The sequence below is a fragment of the Myotis lucifugus genome, unplaced genomic scaffold, assembly GCF_000147115.1.
Source record: "Myotis lucifugus unplaced genomic scaffold, Myoluc2.0 scaffold_88, whole genome shotgun sequence".
Lineage (NCBI taxonomy): Eukaryota > Metazoa > Chordata > Mammalia > Chiroptera > Vespertilionidae > Myotis > Myotis lucifugus.
The window spans coordinates 2936897-2963196 of NW_005871136.1; the positions used below are offsets into that span (position 1 = coordinate 2936897).

The 26300-nt window shown below is 39.0% G+C and overlaps 1 protein-coding gene across 6 annotated transcripts in view; it reads left to right on the top strand.

Annotated features, from left to right (window-relative positions):
* Window positions 1–26300, top strand: part of AP1G1 (adaptor related protein complex 1 gamma 1 subunit) — a 78168-nt gene that overhangs the window by 2718 nt on the left and 49150 nt on the right. For all 6 annotated transcript variants that reach the window (XM_006091192.3, XM_006091191.3, XM_023756028.1 and 3 more), the window contains exon 2: window positions 22697–22900. In XM_006091192.3, the coding sequence (XP_006091254.1) occupies window positions 22700–22900 (201 nt within the window). In that variant the 5' untranslated portion in view covers window positions 22697–22699. The remainder of the gene's footprint in view (window positions 1–22696; window positions 22901–26300) is intronic.

Genomic DNA, 26300 nt, shown 5'->3' on the forward strand with positions numbered 1-26300 from the left:
TTTGGTCTGTTTCATTGACAGCAAGCTCTAGATTTGAGAGTGAAACTATAAAGTATAAAAATAGCCAGCAAAACCTTTGGTGACCTTCTGTTTATTTTTTAAAGTAGTCTTGAATGAAATCAATGGTGTACTGAAACAAAAACCTGGGTTTTTGTGATTTATGAAAACTTTCTATACCAATTGAAAAAGTTGAACAAGTATTTTTCAAAAGGTTTTTTTTTTTTTGTTAATTCTTACCTGAGGATATTTTCCCATTGATTTTTTTAGAGAGAGCTGAAGGGAGAGGAAGTCTCAGAGAGAAACAATTGGTTGCCTCCCACACACCCCCTCCCCCCCTAATCAGGGGGGGATTGAGCCTGAAACCAAGGATGTACCTTTGCCCAGGATTGAATATAAGAGCATAGATAAATCTACATGTTCTCCTAATTTTAAAAACTGACCGGATCCTTCAGTACTCATGCTCTATCCACTGAGAAAATTGGCTAGGGCTCAAAAGATTATTTTTAATTAAAAAATTGAATTTGGAAGCTACTTACCAAAACAGATTTTTGAAATGCTTAATTCCTATTTGATGAGGATTTAAAAGTTTTGTGTATACAGAGGGACTTAATTGATATAAAAAATTTTTAATTATTATTGGGTTTAGTGTCAGAAAATCTACAATAACTTTTCTTCAAACTCCAACAACTTGTTTAGCTGTTTTTGGTGTTTGTGATTCAATCTTTATTTGCTTTCTTTCATCCCTTTGTTAAGTTTATTCAGTTTCTTTCATTCAGGTTAATATTTAAAGTAGTAAGCAATTTTAAAATTAGGAGAATATGTAGATTTATCTAAGTTCTTATATTTCTTAGCTTATAGGATTTGAAAATCATCTTTGTCAAACAGCAGAATATTTTCATTTGCCTTTTTGCATAGAAAATATTATTTTTTTGTAAAGGCAGTCATTTCTGTCTTTAAAATATTTGTAGTGTAAGATTTTTTTCTTCACTGAAGGAGTAGCACAACACACTGAATTTGGTATGAATTCTGGTTACTAGAACAGTCATATCCATGTTTGAAGGGCCCTGAAGTAAGTAAATAAATAAATAAAAAACATACTTGCCAAACTTGACTCAGCATCAACTAACATTTGTGTAAAAGTGCAAGGTTTAGGATAACGTGATTGAAACGAGAAATGCTTTTTTATCACAAGGTACTTAGAAGTTTTGTGTGTGTGTTTGTGTGTGTGTGTGTGTGTGTGTGTGTTTTGGCCCACTTAAACCACTGGAATGAGAAAATTATTAATAAGTTATAAATGTCAGTGAAAAATAGACTTAAAAGGAAAAAAATTAGTTTTTTAGAAGGTGGAGAAGATATTTGTGACTTTTGTACTTTATGAATATTTAAAGACATCTTAAAGGCAAGTAGTTTTTACCCCCCTTTCTCTGTTGTTACAGAGTGACAGTCACTGTGTAACCTGATATAAAGTTGCTTTGCTCACTCCAGCTTGCTTGTTGTAGCTGACTATATTTTCATTGTACCAACCACCCTTGGCTTTTCAGCTTGTCTGGCTTTGCGGTTAATGTTATGGATTCTTGGGAAGAGTAAATATGAGAAAGACATGAACTTAAATCTTTGGAACTGTAGAATTTTTGCACATCCCTTTTCACAAGCCTTTGGGTTAAAATAAAGACTGCCGAAGAATAGATATACAGTATTTGGTTATAAGATCTAACTTGTAAATGACCACACAGTTGTACACCTCAAAGTAAAAGAAGTTCCATTAGTGCCTTTACAGCTCAATTTAGTGAAACTATTTACTAAACCTCACTATTGGGAAATTGTTCAGTTTTAAGCTGAAGAAAAGGAAGGGAAGATAATTTTTTATTCCTTTTTAGAAGTCTGCACAAAAGATTTGGTTCCTTTCTCACTTTATGAAAATTTTGAAAACATGATACTTTAAAAATATGGTCAAAATACTGGTTTGGATGAATGCTGAAACTAACTGAAAATAAGTAGGCACATTGTGTAGAGTAATTGAATCTTTGCTGGTATTAGGTTTTTTTGTATGATCATTGAAGGAAAGTATTGTAAGAGGAAAGAACCTTTTTTTCTGATAGTACCCAATATATGTGGTGTTTTATAAATGGGTATCTCTTCCAGTTAATGCTTGACCTCTGTATTTTTTTTTAGAAACTTTCCATGATGAAAGCTTAATAAATTTTGATTATTTTAGAAAGTAGAATGAGGAAGTAGCTTACAATCTGATTTTATTAGCATCTAGTTGTATTATTTTTATTTACATATACCGAAGTTTTTACTGTTCCTTGAATACTCCATGTTCTTTCATTCTCCTTATACCTGTTCTTCCTATACCTGGAATCTTTCTCCCTCCACCAGTGAACCTGTTCTTCCTTCTCTCTATACCCCTAGGCAAAGAGGTGCAGGCCTTTTTTAGTACTTATTGTCTACTTTCCCTATATCTTCAGAAGATAAGAACCATCTAATTTGTAGTATTCCTAGTACATAGCACAGTGCCTGACACTTAGTAGCTACTCTGTGGAATAGTTTATATGAATGAAAATAATATGAAAAAAATTGTTCAGGTGCTCAGCCATATGGTAATTGGTCGGTGCTAGAGCCAAAAGCTGTCAGGGTGCTGAGTTAATTATGCGAATCTACTGCAGGTCATTCACTTGTGACTGATAGAGTTGATGTCATTGCAGTTGATTTTCAGGTGTAGAAAATATATACAAAACTTTATCTTCACGTCTTTGAAAATTATTTGTTTAATTCTGAAATATTATCCTTTACTCTTTTTGATTTACTCAGACTTTTTCTTATGCAAAAGCTTCCAGCAGACAGCAAAGAAATCTACTCTTCCTGCCACCTTTTTTTCTTTTGAATGTCTATTATGTAATTTATTATGCTAAGGAAACTAATAGTGAATTGAGAACTTCAGACTTTCCCCCCACCCTGAAATGGAAATATGTTGATAGTTCATTGATTTGTTACTGACGCTCTCTTAGTGTTTGAATAATCTACTTTTATAGTGCTGAGGGTTTTTTGTTTTTTCATCTATCATCTTAACTTACAAAATAATAGGTATCCATTGTAATAAGTGAAAAAAAGTTTTAAAGACATACTTTAAAAAATATTTTTATTGATTTCAGAGAGGAAGAGAGAGAGAGAGAGAGAGACACAGAGAGAGAGACAGAGAGAGACAGAGAGAGAGAGAAACATCAGTGATGAGAGAGAATCCTTGATTGGCTGCCTCCTGCAAGATCTAACTTTTTAAAATATGTGTTTGGCCACACAAGCTGGGAATTTGCCCTGACTGGGAATCGAACCGTGACCTCCTGGTTCATGGGTTGATGCTCAACCACTGAGCCAAGCTGGCTGGGCTAAAGACATACTTTTAAGAAAGCTATTCATTTCCATCCTAGCTGGTTTGGCTCAGTGGGTAGAGTGTTGGCCTGCGGTCTAAAGGGTCCTGGGTTCCATTTCGGTCAAGGGCACATGCCCAGGTTGCAGGCTCAGTCTCCAGTGGGGAGCATGCAGGAAGCAGCCAACCAGTGCTTCTCTCTCATCATTGATGTTTCTATCTCTCTCTCCCACTACCTTCCTCTCTGAAATCAATAAAAATATTTTTTTTAAAAAAAGAAAGCTATTCATTTCCCTCAACCCCTTTATTATTACTTCCTAGCCATTTTACCAGTTTATAGGTATACCTCATTATTTCTCTCCATGCTTTGGTCAAGTACTATAGATACTTACATAAGTGTACATATGAGGTGCTTCTTTGTTTTTATATTACTCTGTTACAGGGTTTTCTTAACACATCATGGTCAGTAAATATAATTCTATTTTGTTCTTTTAAACACCGCTGTTATATCTCATAGTATAGATGTACTATATATAATTTATTCAGCTATTTTTATGTGGACATTCAGGTTGTTTTTAGATTTTGCTACCACAAACAGTGTTACAGTGAATATCCTTGTACATACTGTATTACCTTATTTGCTGGTGCTTTTATTTCTGCAAATAGGATCTTCAAGATGGGATTTCTGGGTTAAAGGAATTATATTTTACATGTTATTGTCAGATTACTTTCTAAATAGGTTGTCATAATTTCCACCCCTACAGGCAGTCGGTTTTCCATATTGTCACATCGTTAGATGTAATTATTTAATTTTTACTGGACTGCTATGTGATAAATGGTTTCTCAGTTTTATTTTAAATTTAATTTCCCTGACTGTTACTGGAGCTAGCTTTTTTTCCCGTTAATCCTCAGTTGAGAATATTTTTCCATTGATATTTTTAGAGTGGGGAGGGGCTGCGGGAGAGAAACATTGAGTTGAAAGAGGTACACATTGATTGGTTGCCTCCTGCACACACCAGGCCGGGGCTGGGGATCGAGCCTGCTTCCCAGGTATGTGCCCTTGACCAGGAATCCAATCCTCAACCTGCGACCTGACCCTTCTGTGCTAAGGCCAATGCTCTAACCAATGAGCACACCAGCCAGGGCAAGAGCTAGCTTTTTTGTTGTTAATCCCCACCCGAAGATATTTTCCCATTGATTTTTAGAGAGAATAGAAGGAGGGAGCGGGAGAGACAGCGAGAGAGAAACATCGATGTGAGAGAGACACATTGGTTGGTCGCCTCCCACGTGCACCCTGACCAGGGCTGGGGACTGAGCCTACAGCTGAGGTATGTGCCTTTGATTGGAATCGAACCTGGGACCCTTCAGTCCACAGGCAGATGCTTTATCCACCAAGCCAAACCAGCTAGGACAAGAGCTAGCTTTTTTTTGATTTTTTTTTTTTGATTTGGATTTCCTTTATTGTTCTTGGTTCATTTTTAACTTTTTCTCCTTATCTTGTAGGAACACCTTATGGTATATTAATTCTTTGTTGTATGACATGTATTTATTCATCTGGAATTAACTTTATATGGTATGAAGAGTGTGTGGGGGTCTTAGGGTTTTTCTTTGTATAGAGAGCCGACTGTGTCAGGCCTAAATAAACCATTCTTTAAAAAAACCCGTTTGGCAATTTTCTTTTAAAAATGTTTTTATTGGAAGGGAGGGGCGAGAGAGAGAGAGAGAGAGAGAGAGAGAGAGAGAGAGAGAGAGAAACATAGATGAGAGAGAACCATTGATCGGCTGCCTCCTGCACTCTCGTACTAGGGATGTAACTGGCAACCCTGCGCATTTGCTCTGTCCGGGAAGCCAACTGGCAGCCTCTTGGTGCCAGAGGATAACGCTCAACCACTGAGCCACACCGGCCAGGCTAAATAAACCATTCTTTCCTCAATGAATTAAATACCACTATATCATATATCAAGTTCCCATATATATTTATTCTATTTCTGGATGTTCTGTTTTTCTCTACCTGTGGTATTATTTTACTGTTTTGAATGTAACAACTTTATAGAAAGTTACACTCTATTAAGAAAAGCTCCTATCACTACTGTACTTCTAAAATTTCTCAATTATTTTTTTTCCTAGTTAAAACAATAATTTTATTGCTTGAGTACATAGACATTTTATGCAACCAAGGCAGAGGCTGTGGATGACTGTTCTTAAACATTTATCCTTATATCTATGTTGACTGAAAATAATTTTGTTGAGTTCAGAAAACCTCAAAAGGTCCACTGTTTGGATTACATTATATTCATATATTAATTTTGGGAGGTGTGACATTTTTTAATGATGATAATTTTTCTTTATTATGATGAATTCCCATTTGTTCAGGTCTGGTTTTAGCTTTATGTCCTTCAGTAAAGGTTTCATTGATTTAATAGTTTTCTTCACCTAGTTCCTATACCTTTAATGCTAAATTTATTCCTAGATATTTTATAGTTTTTGACACTGTTTTCAAGGGACTTTCCCCCTTCCTAACTAATGTCAGAAACGTGGGTTAAAAAAGGTTCTTTAATTTCCTATAACGCCCCCCTGCCTTCCCTAGTCCTTTCTTGGTAACCTGAATTAACAGAACTTGGATTCATGAAGAATATGAAAGGGAAAATTTATCTTAGTATTAAATCACTTATTAATAAACTTTCTAATGCCATCCTGTAGAAAAATAGACAGATAAATGTGACGCCCTCAGCTGCTCATAGCTCTCTGCTGCTAGTAGCTCGCGCCACACACGCCATGAGAGCTGCTGCTCGTTTGGTTGTGACGCCGTTAAGGCGTCAAGACTACAGGCCTTTTATGATATAGACTGCTTGGCCTTTACTGCTTTTCATGCAGCTTAATGCAGTTGAATTGTTCACTAGGTGTATTTGCATTTACATACACCTACTTTTAAAATTTTAGGTTTGGCCCTGACTGGTTTGGCTCAGTGGATAGAGCGTCGGCCTGCGGACTGAAGGGTCCTAGGTTCAATTCCAGTCAAGGGCATGTACCTGGGTTGCGGGCACATCCCCAGTAGGAGATGTGCAGGAGGCAGCTTCCTCTCTGTAAAAAAATCAATAAAATATATTAAAAATAAATAAATAAAATCTCAGGTTTGGTGAATGGATAATTAAGCATATTAATTACTGTGGTATTTTAGGGAGAATAGAGCTTAAGACCTTTTAGAGCAGTGATTCTCAACCTCCCTAATGCCACGACCCTTTAATACAGTTCCTCATGTTGTGGTGACCCCCAATTTCATTGTTACAAATTGAACATAATTAAAGCATAGTGATTAATCACAAATACAATATGAAATTATATATGTGTTTTCCTATGGTCTTAGGTGACCCCTGTGAAAGGGTCGTTTGACCCCCAAAGGGGTCGCGGCCCACAGGTTGAGAACCGATGTTTTAGAGGGATGCCAGCTGGTTGTCTAGACAGTGTGGTGGTATCTCAATGTGGTGGAACATTTCACAGCCTACTCCTTAGCCTTGAAGATCCAGAAATTTCAGTATTTCACCTAGGGATGATTCAGCCTAAGCAAACTCACTGATGTGTAAGTTAGAATGACAGTGTTGTGATTCACAAGGGGCTAGGCATTTCTACTGAATTACCTGTATCAGCTTTCCAGGGCACCCTGTTCCTTGTAGGGAGGTACTTGGGAGGCAAAGTACTTGAGAAGGCTGTTAATACTCAGAAAGTTACATTGTGAGTCTGAGACCAAAGCTTATAAAGTTGGGTGGTCTTGAGTGTTTCATCCTTCCAGGCTGTAGTTAAAACCTGATGAAAGAACTATCCCTGTCCCACATGGAGTTTGCCTCTCAGTGACCAAAATACTTATCTCCAGATTTAATCTCTCATTCATTAGTGATGTACTAACTCCAGTCTCCCCATTTCTTCATTCTGTAGAACATTTCCCTTCTATAAATACATTTCTTCATACAGGGAAAATAGATCTGTATGTACTACTGCTCTCCCACCCCCAGAAAGAAAAACACAAAGACAGTGAAAAAAACTTGCTAAGTTAATTAATGACAGTTGGTACCTATAAGATAATATTAGAAAGTAAAAGTCTGATTGAAGCATAACACTATTGATTAATTGGTGTAAGCTTCCTAACTATTAAGTGTTCTTATTAATTTGGTCATAGATTTTGCAAGTTGTAAATGCATTAAAGGAATATATATATATATATATATACACACACACACACACACACACACATATATATATATGTATGTATATATATTTCCCCAAAATGTATATACATACTTTGAATAATTATAAAGGCAGTGTTTATTTTTTAAAAATTTTTTTAAATATTTTTTTTATTGATTTCAGAGAGGAAGGGAGAGGGAGAGAGAGATAGAAACATCAATGATGAGAGAGAATCATTGACCGGCCGCCTCCTGCACGCCCCCCACTGGGGATTGAGCCCGCAACCTGGGCACATGCCCTGACTGGGAATCGAACCGGTGACCCCTTGGTTCCTAGGTCGACGCTCTACCGCTGAGCCACACCCGGCTGGGCAAGGCAGTGTTTATTAAAGTACATTTCATTTTCAAAATTGAGCTATCAGCTGTTAAAGTGTGTGTGTGTGTGTGTGTGTATGGAATAAAAATCTGAAATAGGGCTTCTATATGGAGCATAATATAAAAATAATAGTCTGTATGGAGAATGTGAGAAAGAAAGCATGGAACCTTTTTTTTGGAGCATTTTGCTTAGTGTTAACTTAGGTCCCTTCAGCAATCTCAGCCATACTTATAAATCTGTGACTAGATGTTATACAGTAACATTGGCAAAATTAATTGAAATCTAATTTCTTTTCTTAAATCTTACAGTTTAGTAAGAAAGAATTCAGTATAGTCTTTGTGTTGGGTAGAAAAGGAGGTAATTTTAATATTGAAAATGTGCTTTTAATTTAGAATTCTCTTTAGATTTAGAGCTCAAAATTGCTTTAGGTTTAGGGAAAGAAGGACCACATAGCAGCAGGAGCCCATTTTTTTTTTTTTTTTGGTTATATGTTCTTGATCAGTATTCTTAATATGTTTTTGACTTCTGGCTGTCAGTCGCTCACACAGCCCAGTAGAGTGAGCTCAGAAGTAGGAAGAATGTTAACTGAGCAGGGTTGAGTTCTGATGCCTTTCTCACAGCTGGAGACTTGGTGATTGTTTTTGTCTCTTCTGTTTAAAACTTTATTTCCTGTAATCATTTATCATTTTGATTATTCTTTGGGTACTAATTTAGTTAAAGCTCCAACACCTCATTTTGTTTAACCATTTTGCATAGAAATTTTTCAAAAAGTTCCTCTGTATTTTCACCATTATCTGCCAAATAATCACTAATAAAATAGAAATACAATCCTATATAATAAAACCCTAATATGCAAAGTGACCGGACGGTGGAAAGACCGGTGGAACGACCAGTCGCTATGATGCGCACTGACCACCAGGGGCAGACGCTCAATGCAGAAGGTGCCTCCTGGTGGTCAGTGCATTCCCACAGGGGGAGCGCCACTCAGCCAGAAGCCAGCTCACGGCTCACAGCTGGTGAGTGCATTTGCAGTGGTGGGAACCTCTCCTGTCTCTGCTGCAGGCAGGTGGTAAGGAGCAAGGGGTTCTAGACTGCAAGAGAGTGCAGGCCGGGCTGAGGGACCTCCCTCGCATCCCCCCCCCCCCCCCCGCAGTGCACGAATTTCATCTATAATCCCTATACCTTAATAAGTCAGACTTTTAATTTTTCTGTGTTCTCTGTTCATCCTTGTCCTAAAGAGGGACATTTTAAAAAAATATATTTTATTGATTTTTTTACAGAGAGGAAGGGAGAGGGATAGAGAGTCAGAAACATCGATGAGAGAGAAACATTGATCAGCTGCCTCCTGCACACTTCCTACTGGGGATGTGCTTGCAACCAAGGTACATGCCCTTGACCGGAATCAAACCTGGGACCTTTCAGTCCGCAGGCCGACACTCTATCCACGGAGCCAAACCGGTTAGTGCGAGAGGGACATTTTAATTTGATGCAGTGTACAAGCCATTTACACTAATAAAAGAGAAACATGCAAATTGGTGTCACTCCACTACGCCCACCAGCCAATCAGGGTGATTATGCAAATTAACCCAACAAAGATGGCGGTTAATTTGCATATGCAGGCGCGGAGCGAAGACTGAAGGCTCCAGCCAGAGTGAAGAGTGAAGACTGAAGAGGCTTGGTTTCTCCCCTGCGGCTGCAGCGGAGAAGTTAAGCCTCACTGCGGCCACAGCGGAAAATCCTAGCCTCGAAGCCTCGCTGCAGCTGGAGGCAAGAAGCCTAGCCTCGAGGCGTGGCTTCTCCGCTGTGGCCAGACTAAAGGCCTGGGTCCCGGGTGCTGGAAGAAAACCGGTGCCGGCAGCCAGGGGAAGGAAGGCCTATTGCGCGAATCTTCGTGCAACGGACTTCTAGTGTGAATATAAAACGTATGGACAGTTAGGCATTGAAAAAAATCATTGAACTACTAAATATAAATGTTTAGATATAAAAGGAGAGATTAATAGAAACACAGTCATAATGTTAGACTTAACATATCTTTCTCAGTTTTTGATGGATCAGGTAGTTCAGTTAATATGAGCAGACAGTATCTAAACTATAAAATTTTTAGAAATGGGTTATTCCACATATAAAGTTGTCATCTTTTTAAATTTTTTTTTATTATTATGTTTTTGTTAATCCTCACCTGAGGGTATTTTCCCACTTGATTTTTATGGAGGTAGAAGAGCGAGGGAAAGACAGAGGGAAACATTGATGTGAGAGAAACAATACCGATTGGTTGCCTCCTGCATGAGCCCTGACCAGGGTCCCGGCCAGGGAGGAGCCTGCAACCAAAGTATGTGCCTTGATCAGAATCAAACCTGGGACTCTTCGGTCTGTGGGCCGACACTCTATCCACTGAGCCATACCTGCCAGTGCTTAAATATATTTTTACTAGAGGCCCGGTGCACGAAAATTGTGCACAGGGTACGGGCGGGTCCCTCAGACCGCCTTGCACCCTCTTGCAGTCGGGACCTCTTTAGGGATGTCGGCTTGCCAGCTTAGGCCCTCTCCCCCTGGGGATTAAGCCGGCAGCAGACATTCCTCTCACAGTCGGGACCCCTTGCTCCTTACCACCCATCTGCAGCAGAGGTGGGAGCCCGGCTTCTGACTGACCAGTGCTCCCCCTGTGGGAGCACACTGACCACCAGGGGGCAGCTCCTACGTTGAGCGTCTTCCCCCTGGTGGTCAGTGTGTGTCATAGCTACTGGTTGTTCTGCCGTTTGGTCGATTTGCATTATAGGGTTTAATTATATAGGATTGTTTCAGAGAAGAAGGGAGAGAGAGAGAGAGAGAGAGAGAGAGAGAGAGAAAGAAAGAAACATCAATGATGAGAGAGAATCATCGATTAACTGCCTCCTGCACTCCCCCTACTGGGAATTGAGGCCACAACCCACGAATCAAATGGTGATCTCCTGGTTACATAGGTCGACCCTCAACCACTGAGCCACATTGATTTTTTTAGAGACAGTGGAAGGGAAGAAAGAGAAACATCGATTGGTTGCCTCCTGCACAGGTCCCGATCAGGGCGACCAAAGTGACCAGTGTGGGGATCAAACCCGCAACCCAAGCAAGAGCCCTTGACCAGGAATCGAGCCATCTGGTAAGTGGGCTGATGCTCTAACCACAAAGTCACACCGGCCAGGGCTTATTTAAAATTTTTTATAGGATAGAAATTTATAATGTAAGGGCACAAACGTTTATTTTTTTAATTGTAAGAAAACAACCTGAAATCTAGCCTCATAACAAATTTTCTATTTTACAGTCTAGTATTGTTAACTAGGCACAATGTTGTATAGTATAGCTCTAGAATTTATTAATCTTGCTATTCTATTTGAATGCTTATTTCTGCTATATATAGGTTTTATTTGTTTTTTGTTTTGCTGTTTTAGTTTCTTCTCTTGCTGTTAGGTTACATTTTAAACTATCATCAGTGTCCTTTTCTAAAACAGCTTTTATCTCCTGGCCCCCCACCCTTCTCTCTTTCCCCTTCAGCTTTCTAATTTGTTCTGGTCTGGAACAGGCTGAACAAGGACCTTGAGAACCTTTGTCAAGTAGATGTTTTAGTGTGTTGATGTTTAGTATGTCTCTTTATGTACTGGTTGCACAAGATTATAAAAATGATTTGGATACTCTGCTATGTTCTGTATAGCTGAGGCATTACATTCCATTCATACCTTATTTTTTTTTAAAAGATAAACGTTATTATTGTTATTTATAACAGGTGTTTAAGCTGTTATATTTCAAGGAATCTTGTGGTTTTTGAGTATTTTTTAAAAGCAAGTAAAAACTTTCAAAAATAAGGAAATCTTCAACATTGTAACAAAAGCAAGTAGATTATGTTTTTTAGATTATATGGTCTACATAAATTAGATGTGTTTGAATTAAATTTTTAATATGAAATATATCAGAGATAAAACATGTTAATAATAGTAAACATTCACTTAACTGCAACCTAGTCTAAGAAATAAAATATCTCCAATATAGCTGAAGCATCTTCTATATCACTTCTTTTCCTTTTCTTTTTTTTAAATATGTTTTTATTGTTTTCAGAGAGGAAGGGAGAGAAATATCAATGACTACAGGGCCGGTGCACAAAATTGTGCATGGGTAAGGTCCCTAGGCCTGGCTGGTGATCAGGACTGATTGGGGCCTTCCTTCCCCCGGCTGCTGGCTGCTGGCTGCTGGCTGGGGCCTCCCTTCATTCCACGCTGCCCGCTGGTGGTCAGTGCACATCATAGCGAGCGGTCAAAAACCTGGTTGGTCGAAATCCCGAGGGGACAATTTGCATATTAGCTTTTTATTATATAGGATGAGAGAGAATCATTGATTGGTTGCCTCCTGTACGGCCCCCACTGGTAATCAAGCCCACAACCGGGGCATGTGCCCTGACCAGGAATTGAACCATGACCTCCTGGTTCATAGGTCAACGCTCAACCACTGAGCCAAGCCGTTAGGGCTCTTCTGTATCACTTTGTCCCTGATCATATTCCCCTCCCTCCCAGAGGTGCCACTGTGTTGGATTTGATCTTTATCTTTCACATCCATATTCGTATTCTCGTGCTGCATTTTTAAAAAAATATATTTTATTGATTTTTTACAGAGAGGAAGGGAGAGAGATAGAGAGTTAGAAACATCGATGAGAGAGAAACATCGATCAGCCGCCTCCTGCACATCTCCCACTGGGGATGTGCCCGCAACCCAGGTACATGCCCTTGACTGGAATCGAACCCGGGACCCTTCAGTCCACAGGCCGACGCTCTATCCACTGAACCAAACCAGTTTCGGCTCGTGCTGCATTTTTATATTTCTAAAGAATAGGTTCTTTTACATGTTTTAAAAAGCTTTATAAATGTTGCTGTATATCTTTCTGCAACTTGTTTTTGTGCAAGATTAATTTATATAAGGGTAGTTTATATAGCCAACATTATGGCCAACATTTGTTTAGTGCTTATTATGTACCAGGCACTGTGCTAAGAATTTCACATGTATTCTCAGATGAGAAAATGGAAGTTCTGAGAGGTTAAGCCATTTACTCAAGGACACAGTTAATAAGTGATAGAGCTGGAATTCAAATCCAGGTAATTTTACTCCAGGGTCATAATTTTAAACAATAATAAGGATCATTGAATAAGGATAAAGGTCCACAATCCTTTATTTCAGTTCTGAAATCCAAAAAACTTTGAAAACCAAGAGTTCTTTATAATTCTCTTGGTGTTGAATTCAGATGTGACCAGACATAAGGCTGTTAATATTTATTTCTCTCTTTTGCTGTGAATATTCATATGTGTTGTAGAATGATTGTTTGATAATGAAACTGCTGCCCCAAACATGGTGGACCAGTTATGACATATAGTATATACACTTTCTAAAATTCAGAAAACTCTGAATTCTGCCTTAAACTGCATTTCACTTAAGTAAAGTATATGATACATTTATTCCTTATTGAAGTTCATTTTGTTGATTCCGTGTAGAGATCTGCTTGACAGTATTCATCTGTGAGGGAGACTACACTTGATTTATAGAGAATGATACTTTTAAAATTAACAAACTGAAAGTAGGGTGATATGTAAGGTGTTCATCAAATATTTGTTCGAATGGATTTTTAGAGGTAATTCTATGCCCTTATTTTTTAGTTGATGGAACAGAGGCTTAGAGAAGTCAGATGGTTTTCCCTGAGTTGCTTGGATGACAACGATAGTTGATTATTAGGATCTTTCTTTTATTGTTTTGGCTCTAATATTTATTTTAAGTATGTTCTTTTCTTTAATGAGATTTCCATGATTTATAGAAACTGTCTGAGGAATACATCATGATACTAAATGATGTACTGGAAAGATAAGAACTTTGACCTACCATTCAAAATTCTTCATTCAAGCCCTGGCCAGAATGGCTTGGTTGAAGCATCGTCCTGTATACAGAAAGGTTGTGGGTTCCATTCCTGATCAGGGCACATACCTAGGTTGTGGTTCATCCCGACTATGAGAAGGCAACTGATTGATGTTTCTCTCTCACATCGATGTTTCTTTTCCTCTCTCTTCCCCTCTCTCTAAAGCAGTGGTTCTCAACCTTTTGGCCCTTTAAATACAGTTCTTCATGTTGTGACCCAACCATAAAATTATTTTCGTTGCTACTTCATAACTGTAATGTTGCTACTGTTATGAATCGTAATGTAAATATCTGATATGCAACCCCTGTGAAAGGGTCGTTTGACCGCCAAAGTGGTCGCGACCCACAGGTTGAGAACTGCTGCTCTAAAGTCAGTAAGTATGTCCTTGAGTGAGAATTTTAAAAAAAAACACCACTCTATATTCAAAATATAAAACCAGCCCTGGCCAGTTTGGCTTAATGGATAGAGCATCGGCCTATGGACTGAAGGGTCCTGGGTTTGAGTCTGGCCAAGGGCACATGCCCGGGTTGCAGGCTTAATCCCCAGTGGAGAGCAGCTGATCAGTGGTTCTCTCTTATCATTGATGTTTCTCTCTTTCTCTCCCTCTCACTTCCTCTCTGAAATCAATAAAGAAATATTTTTAAAATATCCTATATAATAAAAGGTTAATGTGCAAATTATGCCCTCGACTGGGAGTTCAGGCATTCGACCAAGGGACTGATTGGGGGTGGGGCAGGTGGGCCGGCCGAACCCCACCTGTGCATGAATTCATGCACTAGAATGTGTGTGTGTGTGTGTGTGTGTGTGTGTATATATATATCTCCATAATTTCCAGGTTTTTTTTTTAATTGATTTTTTACAGAGAGGAAGGGAGAGGGATAGAGAGTTAGAAACATCAATGAGAGAGAAACATCGATCAGCTGCCTCCTGCATACCTCCTACTGGGGATGTGCCCACAACCAAGGTATGTGCCCTTGACCAAAATCGAACCTGGGACCTTTCAGTCCGCAGGCTGACGCTTTATCCACTGCGCCAAACTGGCTAGGGCGATCTCCAGGTTTTATTAATGTAAGAAGACTTTGTGAAGGGACAGGAGGAAAGGCAAACTTACTAGGCCTGATTCTATACCCTAGTAGTTTTTCCTTTTTGCTTGTAATTGTTTTACTTTAATCGCTGCATCTTCCAGTGCATAGTTTCTGTGGTGTGCCTTCCTCCTTTCAGTGCTTTGGCCAAAATATAGACAAAAATTTCTTGCTCTCTTCTGCAGGATTTGAAATGGCTGGAATTTTCAGAATGGACTTTCTTACATATCATGCTGTACCTTTTTAATACCCCCAACTTTAACTACTGGCAACCATTTAATCTTTTCTCCATCACTATAATTTTGTCTTTTTGAAAAAATATAAGTGGAATTATTCAATATGTAACTTTTTAAAAAAAAATATATTTTTATTGATTTCAGAGAGGAAGGAAGAGGGAGAGATAGAAACATCCATGATGAGAGAGAATCGTGGATTGGCTGCCTCCTGCAAGTCCCCCACCGGGGACTGAGCCCACAACCCGGGCATGTGCCCTTGACTGGAATCGAACCTGGGACTCCTCAGTTCGCAGGCCAACGCTCTATCCACTGAGCAAAACTGGCTAGGGCAATATGTAACTTTTTGAGACATTTTCTTTCACTGGGCATAATGCCTTAGAGCTGTGCTTCTTGTGTGTAGAAATATTTTGTTCCATTTTATTTACTACCTTTTTCTCCCCATTTTTTGGCAATTATGAACAGAGGTGCTTTAAACATTCATGAATAGGATTTTTGTGAACAAGTTTTCTAGGATAAATTCCTAGGTGTGAGATTACTGGGTCATATGGTAAGCATATGTTTTAAATTCATAAGAAATTGCCAAATTGTGTTCCAGAGTAGCAGAACCATTTTTCATCCCCACTGGCAATATATGAGAGTTCCAGTTGCTCTGTCCTCCCCAGCGCTTGTTATTTTTGCCATCCTAATAGGTGTGCAGAGGTATCTTATTATGGTTTAATGTGCATTTCTCCACATTAGTAGAGCACCTTTTCAAATATGCTTACTTATCATTCTTATGCCCCTTTGGTGAAGTGTGTTTTAGTCTTTTGTCCATTAAAAAAAATTGCATTTTGAGAGTTTCTTTTATATTCGGGATAGAAATCCTTGATGATATTTAGGGCTGTAACCAATTTTGAATTAATTAAAAAAAATTTATTATCCCGCTATGGCCGGTATCGCTCAGTTGGGTGGAGCGTTGTCCCATGCACCAAAAGGTCATGCCTTCCATTCTCTGTTAGGACACATACCCAGGTTGTGAGTTCAATCCCTACTTGGGGCATGTACAGGAGGCAGCTGATTGATATTTCTCTCTTCTTCTCTCTCTAAAAACCCATAAAAAGATATCCTTGTGTGAGGATTAAAAAAACAACAACGTAGCCCTAGTTGGTTTAGCTCAGTGGATAGAGAGTCAGTCTGTGGACTGAAAGGTCCCTGGTTTGATTCCAGTCTATGGCCCATGCCTGGGTTGCGGGCTCCATCCCCAGTAATGGGTGTGTAGGAGGTAGCCAATCAATGATTTTCTCTCATCATTGATGTTTCTATCTCTCTTCCTCTCTGAAAGCAATAGAAAATATATTTTTAAAAAACCATAAAAAAACTCAAAATTTTTTTGTATCCTATTTTCTTACTAAAAAATTGTATTTTTTAGTTTACAGTTGACATACAGTATTATATTAGTTTCAGGTGTACAACATAGTGATTAGACACTTGTATAACTTACGAAGTGGTCACTCCCAATAGATCTAGTACCCATCTGACACCCTACATAGTTATTACAATATTATTGACTATGCTGTACTTTATATCCCCATGAGTATTCTATAACTACCAATTTGTCTTAATCCTTTTGCCTTTTTCATCCAGCCTCCCCCTGCCCAACCCCCAATCTGGCTACTGTCAAAATGTTCTCTGTATCTGTGAGTCTGTTTCTGTTCTGCTTGTTTGTTTATTTTTGTTTTTTTAGATTCTACCTATAAGGGAATTATATATGGCATTTGTCTTTCTCTTTTTTATTTATTTTTATTTTATTTTATTTTTTTTAAATATATTTTATTGATTTTTTACAGAGAGGAAGGGAGAGAGATAGAGAGTTAGAAACATCGATGAGAGAGAAACATCGATCAGCCGCCTCCTGCACACTCCCCACTGGGGATGTGCCCGCAACCCAGGTACATGCCCTTGACCGGAATCGAACCTGGGACCCTTCAGTCCGCAGGCTGACGCTCTATCCACTGAGCCAAACCGGTTTCGGCTTGTCTTTCTCTTTGTGACTTATTTCATTCAGCAAATTACCCTCTATGTTCACTCATGTTGTTGTAGATGGCAAGATTTTATTCTTTTTTATTATGGCTGAGTCATATTCCATTGTATATATACACCACTTCTTTATCCATTCATTCATTGATGGACACTTAGGTTGCTTCTGTTACTGGAAAGGGGACCTGGCCCAGAGTGGGTCTACCTAGGGCTAGCCAGTAGTGTGTGGGTTCTTGACTTTGTGCAGGAAAAATTTTACAACACAAGTCCACGTGACAATGAGGGAACATTTATTAAAGCTGGGTTCAGTAAAACAAGAAAGGGCTTAGAAGAAGCAACAGGAGAGCCTAGGCTGGGCTGCCTTGGCTCTCTGGGAAGTCAGAGAAAAGGGGGCCTTGGGACAGGTTCAGGGAATTAGCTTGGGATGAGCTGCCCCTGCACATTGCTCCCCTGGTTGCAAGCCTCGTGGGGTCCTTTAGAGTTGAGGAGGTGCATGGTTGTGAGCGAAGAAGAGAGGGAAGAAGGGAAAGGAAATGGCAGGGGCTGTTCCCCATTGGGAGAGGGCTTGCTGGATCCTTTTCCATGAGGCTTTTCTTTCTTGCAGGCTGGAATTTTAGGGGAGGGTTTCAGTTGAACATTCATCAGTTTTTTTTAGGTGTGCTCCTTCAGGGTAGTGGTCTCCATTAATTGGTCTGTCAGAGCAGGGATCGTTAGTCATTACAACTGGTCCTGCTGCCTTTCTGGGTCTGAAGCTGAAATACAATTGAGGCCTAGATGTTATTTCTAGGAAGGTGACCTTCTGTATTTGCTCTGCCAGTTTGTTCAGCTATCTGTCTCAGTTTCCTTATTCCACTTGTCCTGGCTTACGGCCTGTCTCACTTCCATATCTTGGCTATTATAATTAAAGCTGCAATGAACATATGGATACAGATGATTTTTTGAATTAGTGTTTTGGGTTTCTTCAGATAAACACCCAGAAGTAGAATTGCTGGGTCCTTCTTTGTCTCTTGTTATAGCCTTTGTTTTAAAGTCTATTTTGTCTGGTATAAATATTGCTACCCCAGCCTTTTTTTTTCTTTTACATCTTTATGAAATACCTTTTTCCATTCCTTTACTTTTAGTTGGTGTGTCTTTCTATCTTGTGAGTTTCTTGTAGACAGCATATGTAAGGGTCTTGCTTTGTTATCCATTCAGCCACTGCATATCTTTTGATTGCAGCATTTAGCCCATTTACATTTAAGGTAATTATTAATAGATATGTAGTTACCATTTTTTCACTCATATATTTAATCTTTTTTTTCCTTTCTCCTTAAACCCTTTAACATTTCTTATAATACTGGTTTGGTGGTGATGAACTACTAGCTTTTTCTTGTCTGGGAAGTTCTTTATCTGTCCTTTTATTCTAAATCAGCAGTCGCCAACCTTTCAGACCTCACGGACCACCAGTGGTCTGTGGACCACCATCGGTTGGCGACCGCTGTATAGCTTTGCTGTGAGAGTAATCTTGATTGTAGGTCGTTTGAATATTTCATGCCAATCCCTTCTGGCCTGCAACAACATTTTTGTTTAGAAGTCAGCTGAAAGTTTGCTGAAGCTCCCTGGTAGGTAACTGTTTTTCTCTTGCTGCTTTTAACCAGTTAACTGCCACAATATTTTGAATTTAATTGAAAAAGGTCCGCCGTTTGCGTCTATAGATGCTTATGGTGTACAAATGGTTAAGATTCTCTCTTTGTCTTTAATCTTTAGCATTTTAATTCTGATGTGTCTTGGTGTGGACCTCTTTGGGTTTATCTTGTTTGGGACTCTGAGCTTCCTGGACTTGTATGTCTGTTTCCTTCACCAGGTTAGGGAAGTTTTCCATCATTATTTTTTCAAATAGGTTTTCAATTTCTTGCTCTTTCTCTTCTCCTGGCACTCCATGATGGGAATGTTGATACGCTTGAAGTTGTACCAGAGCAGAGCTTCCTTACACTGTCCTCATCCCCTCCCCCCAACCCCCCTGGATTATTTTTTCTTTTTGTTGTTCTGATTGGGTGTTTTCTGCTACCTCATATTCTAAATCGCTTATTCAGCCCTCTGCTTCATCTAATATACTGTTGATTCTCTCTAATGTATTCTTCATTTCAGTTAAATTGTAGTCTTCATTTCTCACCGATTCTTTTTATGATTTCTATATATTTTTTATGCTGTTGAAGTTCTCTCTTAGTTCCTTGAGCATCCTTATGGCTATTGTTTTGAACTCGGTATCAGGTAGGTTGCTTGCCTTCATTTCACTTAATTCTTTTCCTGGAGATTTCTTCTGGATTTTGTTTGTTTGTTTTGTTTTTATTTTCATTTTTTAAAATATATTTTATTGATTTTTTACAGAGAGGAAGGGAGAGGGATAGAGAGTTAGAAACATCGATGAGAGAGAAACATCGATCAGCTGCCTCCTGCACACTCCCCACTGGGGATGTGCCCGCAACCAAGGTACATGCCCTTGACCGGAATCGAACCTGGGACCCTTCAGTCTGCAGGCTGACACTCTATCCACTGAGCCAAACCGGTTAGGGCTGTTTGTTTTGTTTTTAATTTGGGGTATGTTTCTTTGTCTCCCCATTTGGGCTGCTTCCCTGTGCTTGTTTCTATGTATTAAGCAGAGCTGTTACCTTTCCTGGTCTGGTAGAGTGGCCTTATGTAGTAGGTGTCCTGTGGGGCCCAGGGTGCAGTCTCCTTAGTCACTTGAACTGGATGCTCCAGTTGTATCCCTTTTGTAGGTTGTGTGTGCCCTCCTGTTGTAGTTGAACCTTGATGGCTATATGGAGGGATTGACTCTCAGGCTGATTGGTTGTAAGGATTAGCTGTGACTGCAGTGGAGGAACTATTGTGTGGGGCCTGATCCTAGGTAGCAGGATTTGCTTTAGCTGCTCTGGTGCCTGCTGAGCCTGCCCTTTGAGTGTGTCATTTGTGGGGTCCTCGGGAGTTGCTCTGGTATGGTCTGAAGCTGGCCACCAGGGACGTTGGTTCTGGGGCCTCTTGGGAGGTGCAGGCCAAGGTCAGCTATTGCCTTATCCTGCCCATTGCCATCTGGTATGAGCTACAAAGTGATCTGTAGATGGTTGCCACTTGTCCTGGGCTTGGAGGTGCCTGGGAGAGGCTAAGCTGTGAACTGAGGCAGGATGCTGCTTGTTTGGGTTTGTGAACCTTTGAGAGATTTTAGGAAAGCCCATAGCATGAGCCAAGACAGGCTATTTGTATGGAAAAGCCACTGGAAATGGGCTAGATGGGCCTTCCAGTTGGGTTGGTCAGGTCTCAGGGAATCACCAGGGCAGGCAAAAGAGTGTTAGCTAGTTTGAAGGAAACTGGGATATGGTGCCAGCCTGTGCCTGCAGGGGAAGGCTCATCAAAGGAACAATGGCTTCTGTCAGCATTTCTGTCTGGGAGAAAGCTGTCCCTCCATCCCTTGCCCTGAAGCCAGATTATTCGAGCTCCTCTTGAGAGAGTGAGTGAGTTTGTCAGCATGTGAGAGTGTTGGCTCTAACAGGAACATTTGGGATTCCAGCAGCCCTCTGTTTTAGTCAGCCATAATCTCTGCTGGTTTTCACAGCCAGAAGTTATGAGAGCTTCTCTTCCCAGCACTGGACACCTGGGCTGGGGAGCCTAACATGAGGTTGGGACACCTCACCCCTCAGGGAGGATTTCTGAAGCAGAGAGACAACTCCCAATTTTTAACGGCCATATGTAGGTGTGGGACCAAACTAATCTGTGCCTGTGCCCCTCCTATCAGTCTCAGTGCAGCTTCTTCTGTATATCCTTAGTGATAGGACTTCGCTTCATGTGCACTTCGGACAGTTTTCAATGATGGTGGTTTTGTAGTTTGGTTGTAATTTTGAAGTGCTTCTGGGAGGAGTTGAGTACAGCATTTACCTACACCCATCTGACTGGAAATCCTAAATTAATTTTTTTGTATTATGTGAGATTAGGGTCCAGGGTTAATTCCCCCTCCCCTTCATATAGATATCCATCTGTGCTAGCACCATTTGTTCAAAGACTACTTTTCTCCTAATGAATAACCTTGAGGCCCCTTTGTTGAAAACCATTTGGCATACTTGTGTGGGTTTATTCCCAGACTTTCTGTTTTGCTTCATTAGTCTCTATTTTTTTATTTTAAAATATTTTTATTGACTTCAGAGAAGAAGGGAGAGGGAGAGAGAGATAGAAACATCAATGAGAGAGAATCATTGATTGGCTGTCTGCTGCATGACCCCTACTGAGGATTGAGCCCGTAACCCAGCATATGCCCTGACTGGGAATTGAAACCATGACCTTCTGGTTCATAGGTCGACACTCAATCACTGAGCCACTCTGGCTGGGCTCTAATTCTATCTTTAAATTTAGTTACACATTGTCCTGATTGCTGTAGCTATGTAGTATTTCTTGAAATTAGCTTAAGTTTTCCAACTTCTTTTTTTCAAATGATTGTTTTGGCTATTATAGATTCTTTTTTAAATTTTTTACTTTTAAAAATACTCATGAGAATATGACACTAATAGTCTTCTGAGATTGTTTTATTATTTTTCTTAACACATTCTCTTTTTAAAAAAAAATATATTTTATTGATTTTTTTACAGAGAGGAAGGGAGAGGGATAGAGAGAAACATCTATCAGCTGCCTCCTACACATCTCCTACTGGGGATGTGCCCGCAACCAAGGTACATGCCCTTGACCGGAATCGAACCTGGGACCTTTCAGTCTGCAGGCCGACGCTCTATCCATTGAGCCAAACCGGTTAGGGCTCTCAACACATTTTCAAAGAGTATCCAAGTGTTCTGAGAAGATTACCATTTCTTGGAAAGATGATTTAACTTGACAATTGGTGTTTTCAACTTAACAAAATGTCTCATTTTGTTGAGTTGTGCTTTGATTATGATTTTATTCAGTACTCATCTGATACTTTGTTGAACTATGTTGAGTTTAACAACAACTGAGCAGAAAATATCTGTCTTCTCTAAGATTAGGTCATAAACTGTTCTTTATTACTTTAATGATTGAGTAAAGATTTGGGTTGAGTTCCTAAAATATTTTGATATTAGTGATGGACTTTACATATTAGTGTATCCTATGTCTTTAACATCTTCAGTTTGTATTTTTTCCAGGAATTAACTGAGTTGAGGGGTTTGTATATAATAGTTGCTTTGTATCACTGGACTAGCAAGGCTTGAATTTTTAAATTTATTTTTATTTTTTTGTAAGAGAACATTTATTTGGTAAATCAGAGGTAGAAGAAGTAATTCCTAGAAGAAATGGGCTTAGGAAACAAGTTATAGAGGTAAAGGAAGGGCCCTTGGAGCTTGGGAGTGAGGAAGCTAATGGTAATGTGCCTGGGGCAGGGAGGGGGAAGAGAAAGGGAAAAGTTCGGCTTGCTCCGGGGAGGGAGAGCCGAGGCTTGAATTCTTAAAAATCAGAAATTTATTTGGAAAGTTGTGTGAATGGTTTTAGTAGTAAAAATATGTGAACATCTTTAATGTCTTTTCATATCCAGAGGATGCCAGCCCCCATCAGATTGCGGGAGCTGATCCGGACCATCCGGACAGCTCGGACCCAAGCTGAAGAACGAGAAATGATCCAGAAAGAATGTGCTGCAATCCGGTCATCTTTTAGAGAAGAAGACAATACATACCGGTGTCGGAATGTGGCAAAATTACTATATATGCACATGCTGGGCTATCCTGCTCACTTTGGACAGGTAGGCTGGGCTGAGATCACATCTAGCAAGGGTACTCTTGTTTGAATGACAGTAACTCAGAGACTCAATCTTTTCCTACCAGGGAGGATAGGATACTTTTGGAAGTCTCTAGTATGATCACTGTGGAACTGAGGGTGGAATTGAGAGAGAAAGCTGCAGACCTAGAAAGGCGTGATATTGTCATCAGTTGTCCTTTCCATTGGGAATCTCTCATATTCTAATGTGGATTAGAATATGTTTTGATGGTAGCAGCTAGCTTCCTAAAAATTGACCAGGATTAACCAGTAGATTGTGATTGTTCTGTGAGAGGGCCTGGACTGTGATGAATATTTAAGAAAAATTTGCTAAATGTGTCCTTAATTATTTTCTCTCTGAACCATATTATGAAAAGGAACTCCCATGACAGATGTTTTTAAGTAAAAGAAATTAGGTGGTTACCAAATAATGGCATTAAAGATTTTGTCCTAATTACCTCATGCTTTCTTTGATTGCTACAACCACTATGCAGGTCTGCCTCCTGAGTCTCTCTCACACACAAATGCATATTGATATAGCCAGTCTCAGCTTTGAGCATGATAGTCTTCATTATAACTGCTTTCTTCTTTCCAGAGAAGGATACAGTGGGTTGCTTTGGAATTCTTATTAGTGCTATTAAATTTTTTTTTTGTTAATTCTCACCTGAGGATATTTTTCCATTGTTTTTTTTTTTGAGAGAGTGGAAGTAGATAAGGGGGAGAGAGAAAGTCAGAGAGAGAGAAACATTGATGTGAGAGAGACTCATTGATTGGTTGCTTCCTGAACGGGCCCCTACTGGGGCTGGGGAACCTGCAAATGAGGTACGTGACCTTGGCTGGGAATCAAACCTGTGACCTCCGGTGTGCGGGCTGACGTTCTAACCATTGAATCACACTGGCCAGGGCAATGCTATTAAATTTTATTTCACTTAATTTAAGAATTGTATTTTATGCTATGTAGTCTTTTTTTTTTTTTTTAAAGCATCTTAGAATGTCTTCTTTTAATTTTTTTTTTTTTTTTATCGATTTCAGAGAGGAAGGAAGAGGGAGAGAGAGATAGAAACATCCATGATGAGAGAGAATCATGGATCGGCTGCCTCCTGCAAGTCCCCCACTGGGGATCGAGCCCACAACCCAGGCATGTGCCCTTGACCAGAATTGAACCTGGGACCTTTCAGTTTGCAGGCCAACGCTCTATCCATTGAGCCAAACCGGCTAGGGTACTACGTAGTCTTTTTAAGGAAAGGAATGCAAAATTAAAAGAGAATGTGCAACACTAGCTAGAAGGAGAAAAATACTTTCCATATTTCCATTATTCAAAGATAACTATTATTGTTTTGATATGTGTAATGTATTAGGAAACACGACCACCAGTTTCCTAGTATCTCCTAGAAGCAGTTTCCCCCAATCCTGAGTTAAAACAAAAAATAGTAATGGGATTGAATCTTATTAGAGTGACTTGGGTTAGCTTTATGCTCATCTTGGGGAAGGGAATGAGATCAGCCTCTCTAGAAATACATGATTGAGAGTGGAAGAGCATTACTTCACCAAAGGAAAATTGAGGTGTTAATAGCAGAGGAAAGGAGGACCAGATATTAGATAGGCAGAAGGAACAGTGTTCTCCTATGAACAAAAATGTTACATGCTTTTACCACATCAAAAATTGATTCGGGTAGTTATCCATATGGTGCATGACAGCTAATATAAAGCAAACATGTTCATATATTCTTTGTAGTTTATTTTAAGTAGACACATTAGTTTAGATTTACAGAAATCTGATATGCTGTACTATAAAAGTCCTCCACTCAGAGATAACCACTGTTAACATCTTGGATACAGTAGATTTACATACTCCCAAGGGAGTTCTTTGAAAATAGACTCTTAAAATCATAGGATAGATTTAAGATGTAGATGATATTTTACTTTGTAAAAGAGCTCTCTCTATATATTTCTAGAATTTACTTCTGTACTAGTAACATGGTATATGCTCTTTAGGTGGCATTTTTGGGTGTTTTGGAACTTAATTGTTTGATAAAATATTTACTTCTTAGGTAGAAAGAGTTAATGATGTTCGAGGGTAATTGTACTAAATTTTGGTACAAAAAATAAAGATTTTTCTGAGTGGGAATACGAATCATAATTTTAAATCCCTTATTCTGTTTCCTTTATTTGAATAAATTATGGCCCTTTGCATATCAGTAATTTGGTACCCCACCCACAAGAATTTCCTTTATAAAGTACCCATAAAAAGGTACCTATCTTGAGTCTCTCACTTGCATGTATGAATCACAGTGTCATTTTCATTTAATTATGTGTAACAAGAGTCACTTTTTAACTGCATTTTATTTGTAAGAACTACATAATGAACCTGCTGTTCATTATTACGATAGCCACTAGCTGTGTAGCCATTGGTCTTTTGAAATGTGGCTAGTTCAACTGAGGCAAACGTTAAAGGAAAATAAATTTTGGGGGGAGGGTACTTGATGCAGTTATTGAAAAGGTTTAAAATATGTTGTAGACAACTTGGGCATGTGAACCTTACTTCATCAATTGTAAATTTTATGAAATACAGCTCAAATATTTTTGATAGATATGTAGTGTACAAATTGAGGTATACTGTTAGTGTAAAATGCATACTGTAATTGAAGCCTTAGTATAAAAGATGTAAAATATCTTAATAATTTTTATGTTGATTTTATGTTGAAATCATTTTTATGTTGATTATATGTTGAAATATTTTAGCTATATTGGGTTAAATAAAATATGATTAACACTAATTTACCTGTTTCTTTTTACTTTTTACTGCAGTATTTAGAATGATGCTGTCCAGTAGAAATAAAATATGACCCAACATGTAATTTAAAAATTCCTAGTAGCCACATTTTAAAAAGTCTTATTTAAAATTTACAACAAAATCTATGAAGTAGGTAATATCTTCATATTATAGGTGAGGGAAAGTGAAATTCAGTTTACATGACTTGTTTAAATTCACAGAGCTAGTTAATATTAGGGAGGGGATTAGAATTCAACCTTGTATAACTTTAAAACCTATACAGTCTTTGGTTTAATTTAAATCTATAAATAGCTATTTGCATCAAGTTTATTAATGAGCTATTTATTGAATTATTTTAGTCCTGCCTTGCTATACAAAGGATTTGAGATGGCATATGTTACCAGCATCTATTTAAAGTAGAAAAAGGGTAGTAGAAAGTAAGAGTTAGGAGAAGGAAGAATGCAGAGCACAAGGCCAGTGTAGTTGCTGTTGGCAAGTCAGCTAAGGCAAGAAACAAAATCATTCAGTTAGTGTGATTTACCAGAATTTAAGAGCTCAGCTGCAGGAACCAGACTGCCTGGATGTGAGTTCTGGCTTTATTACTTTACTGTGT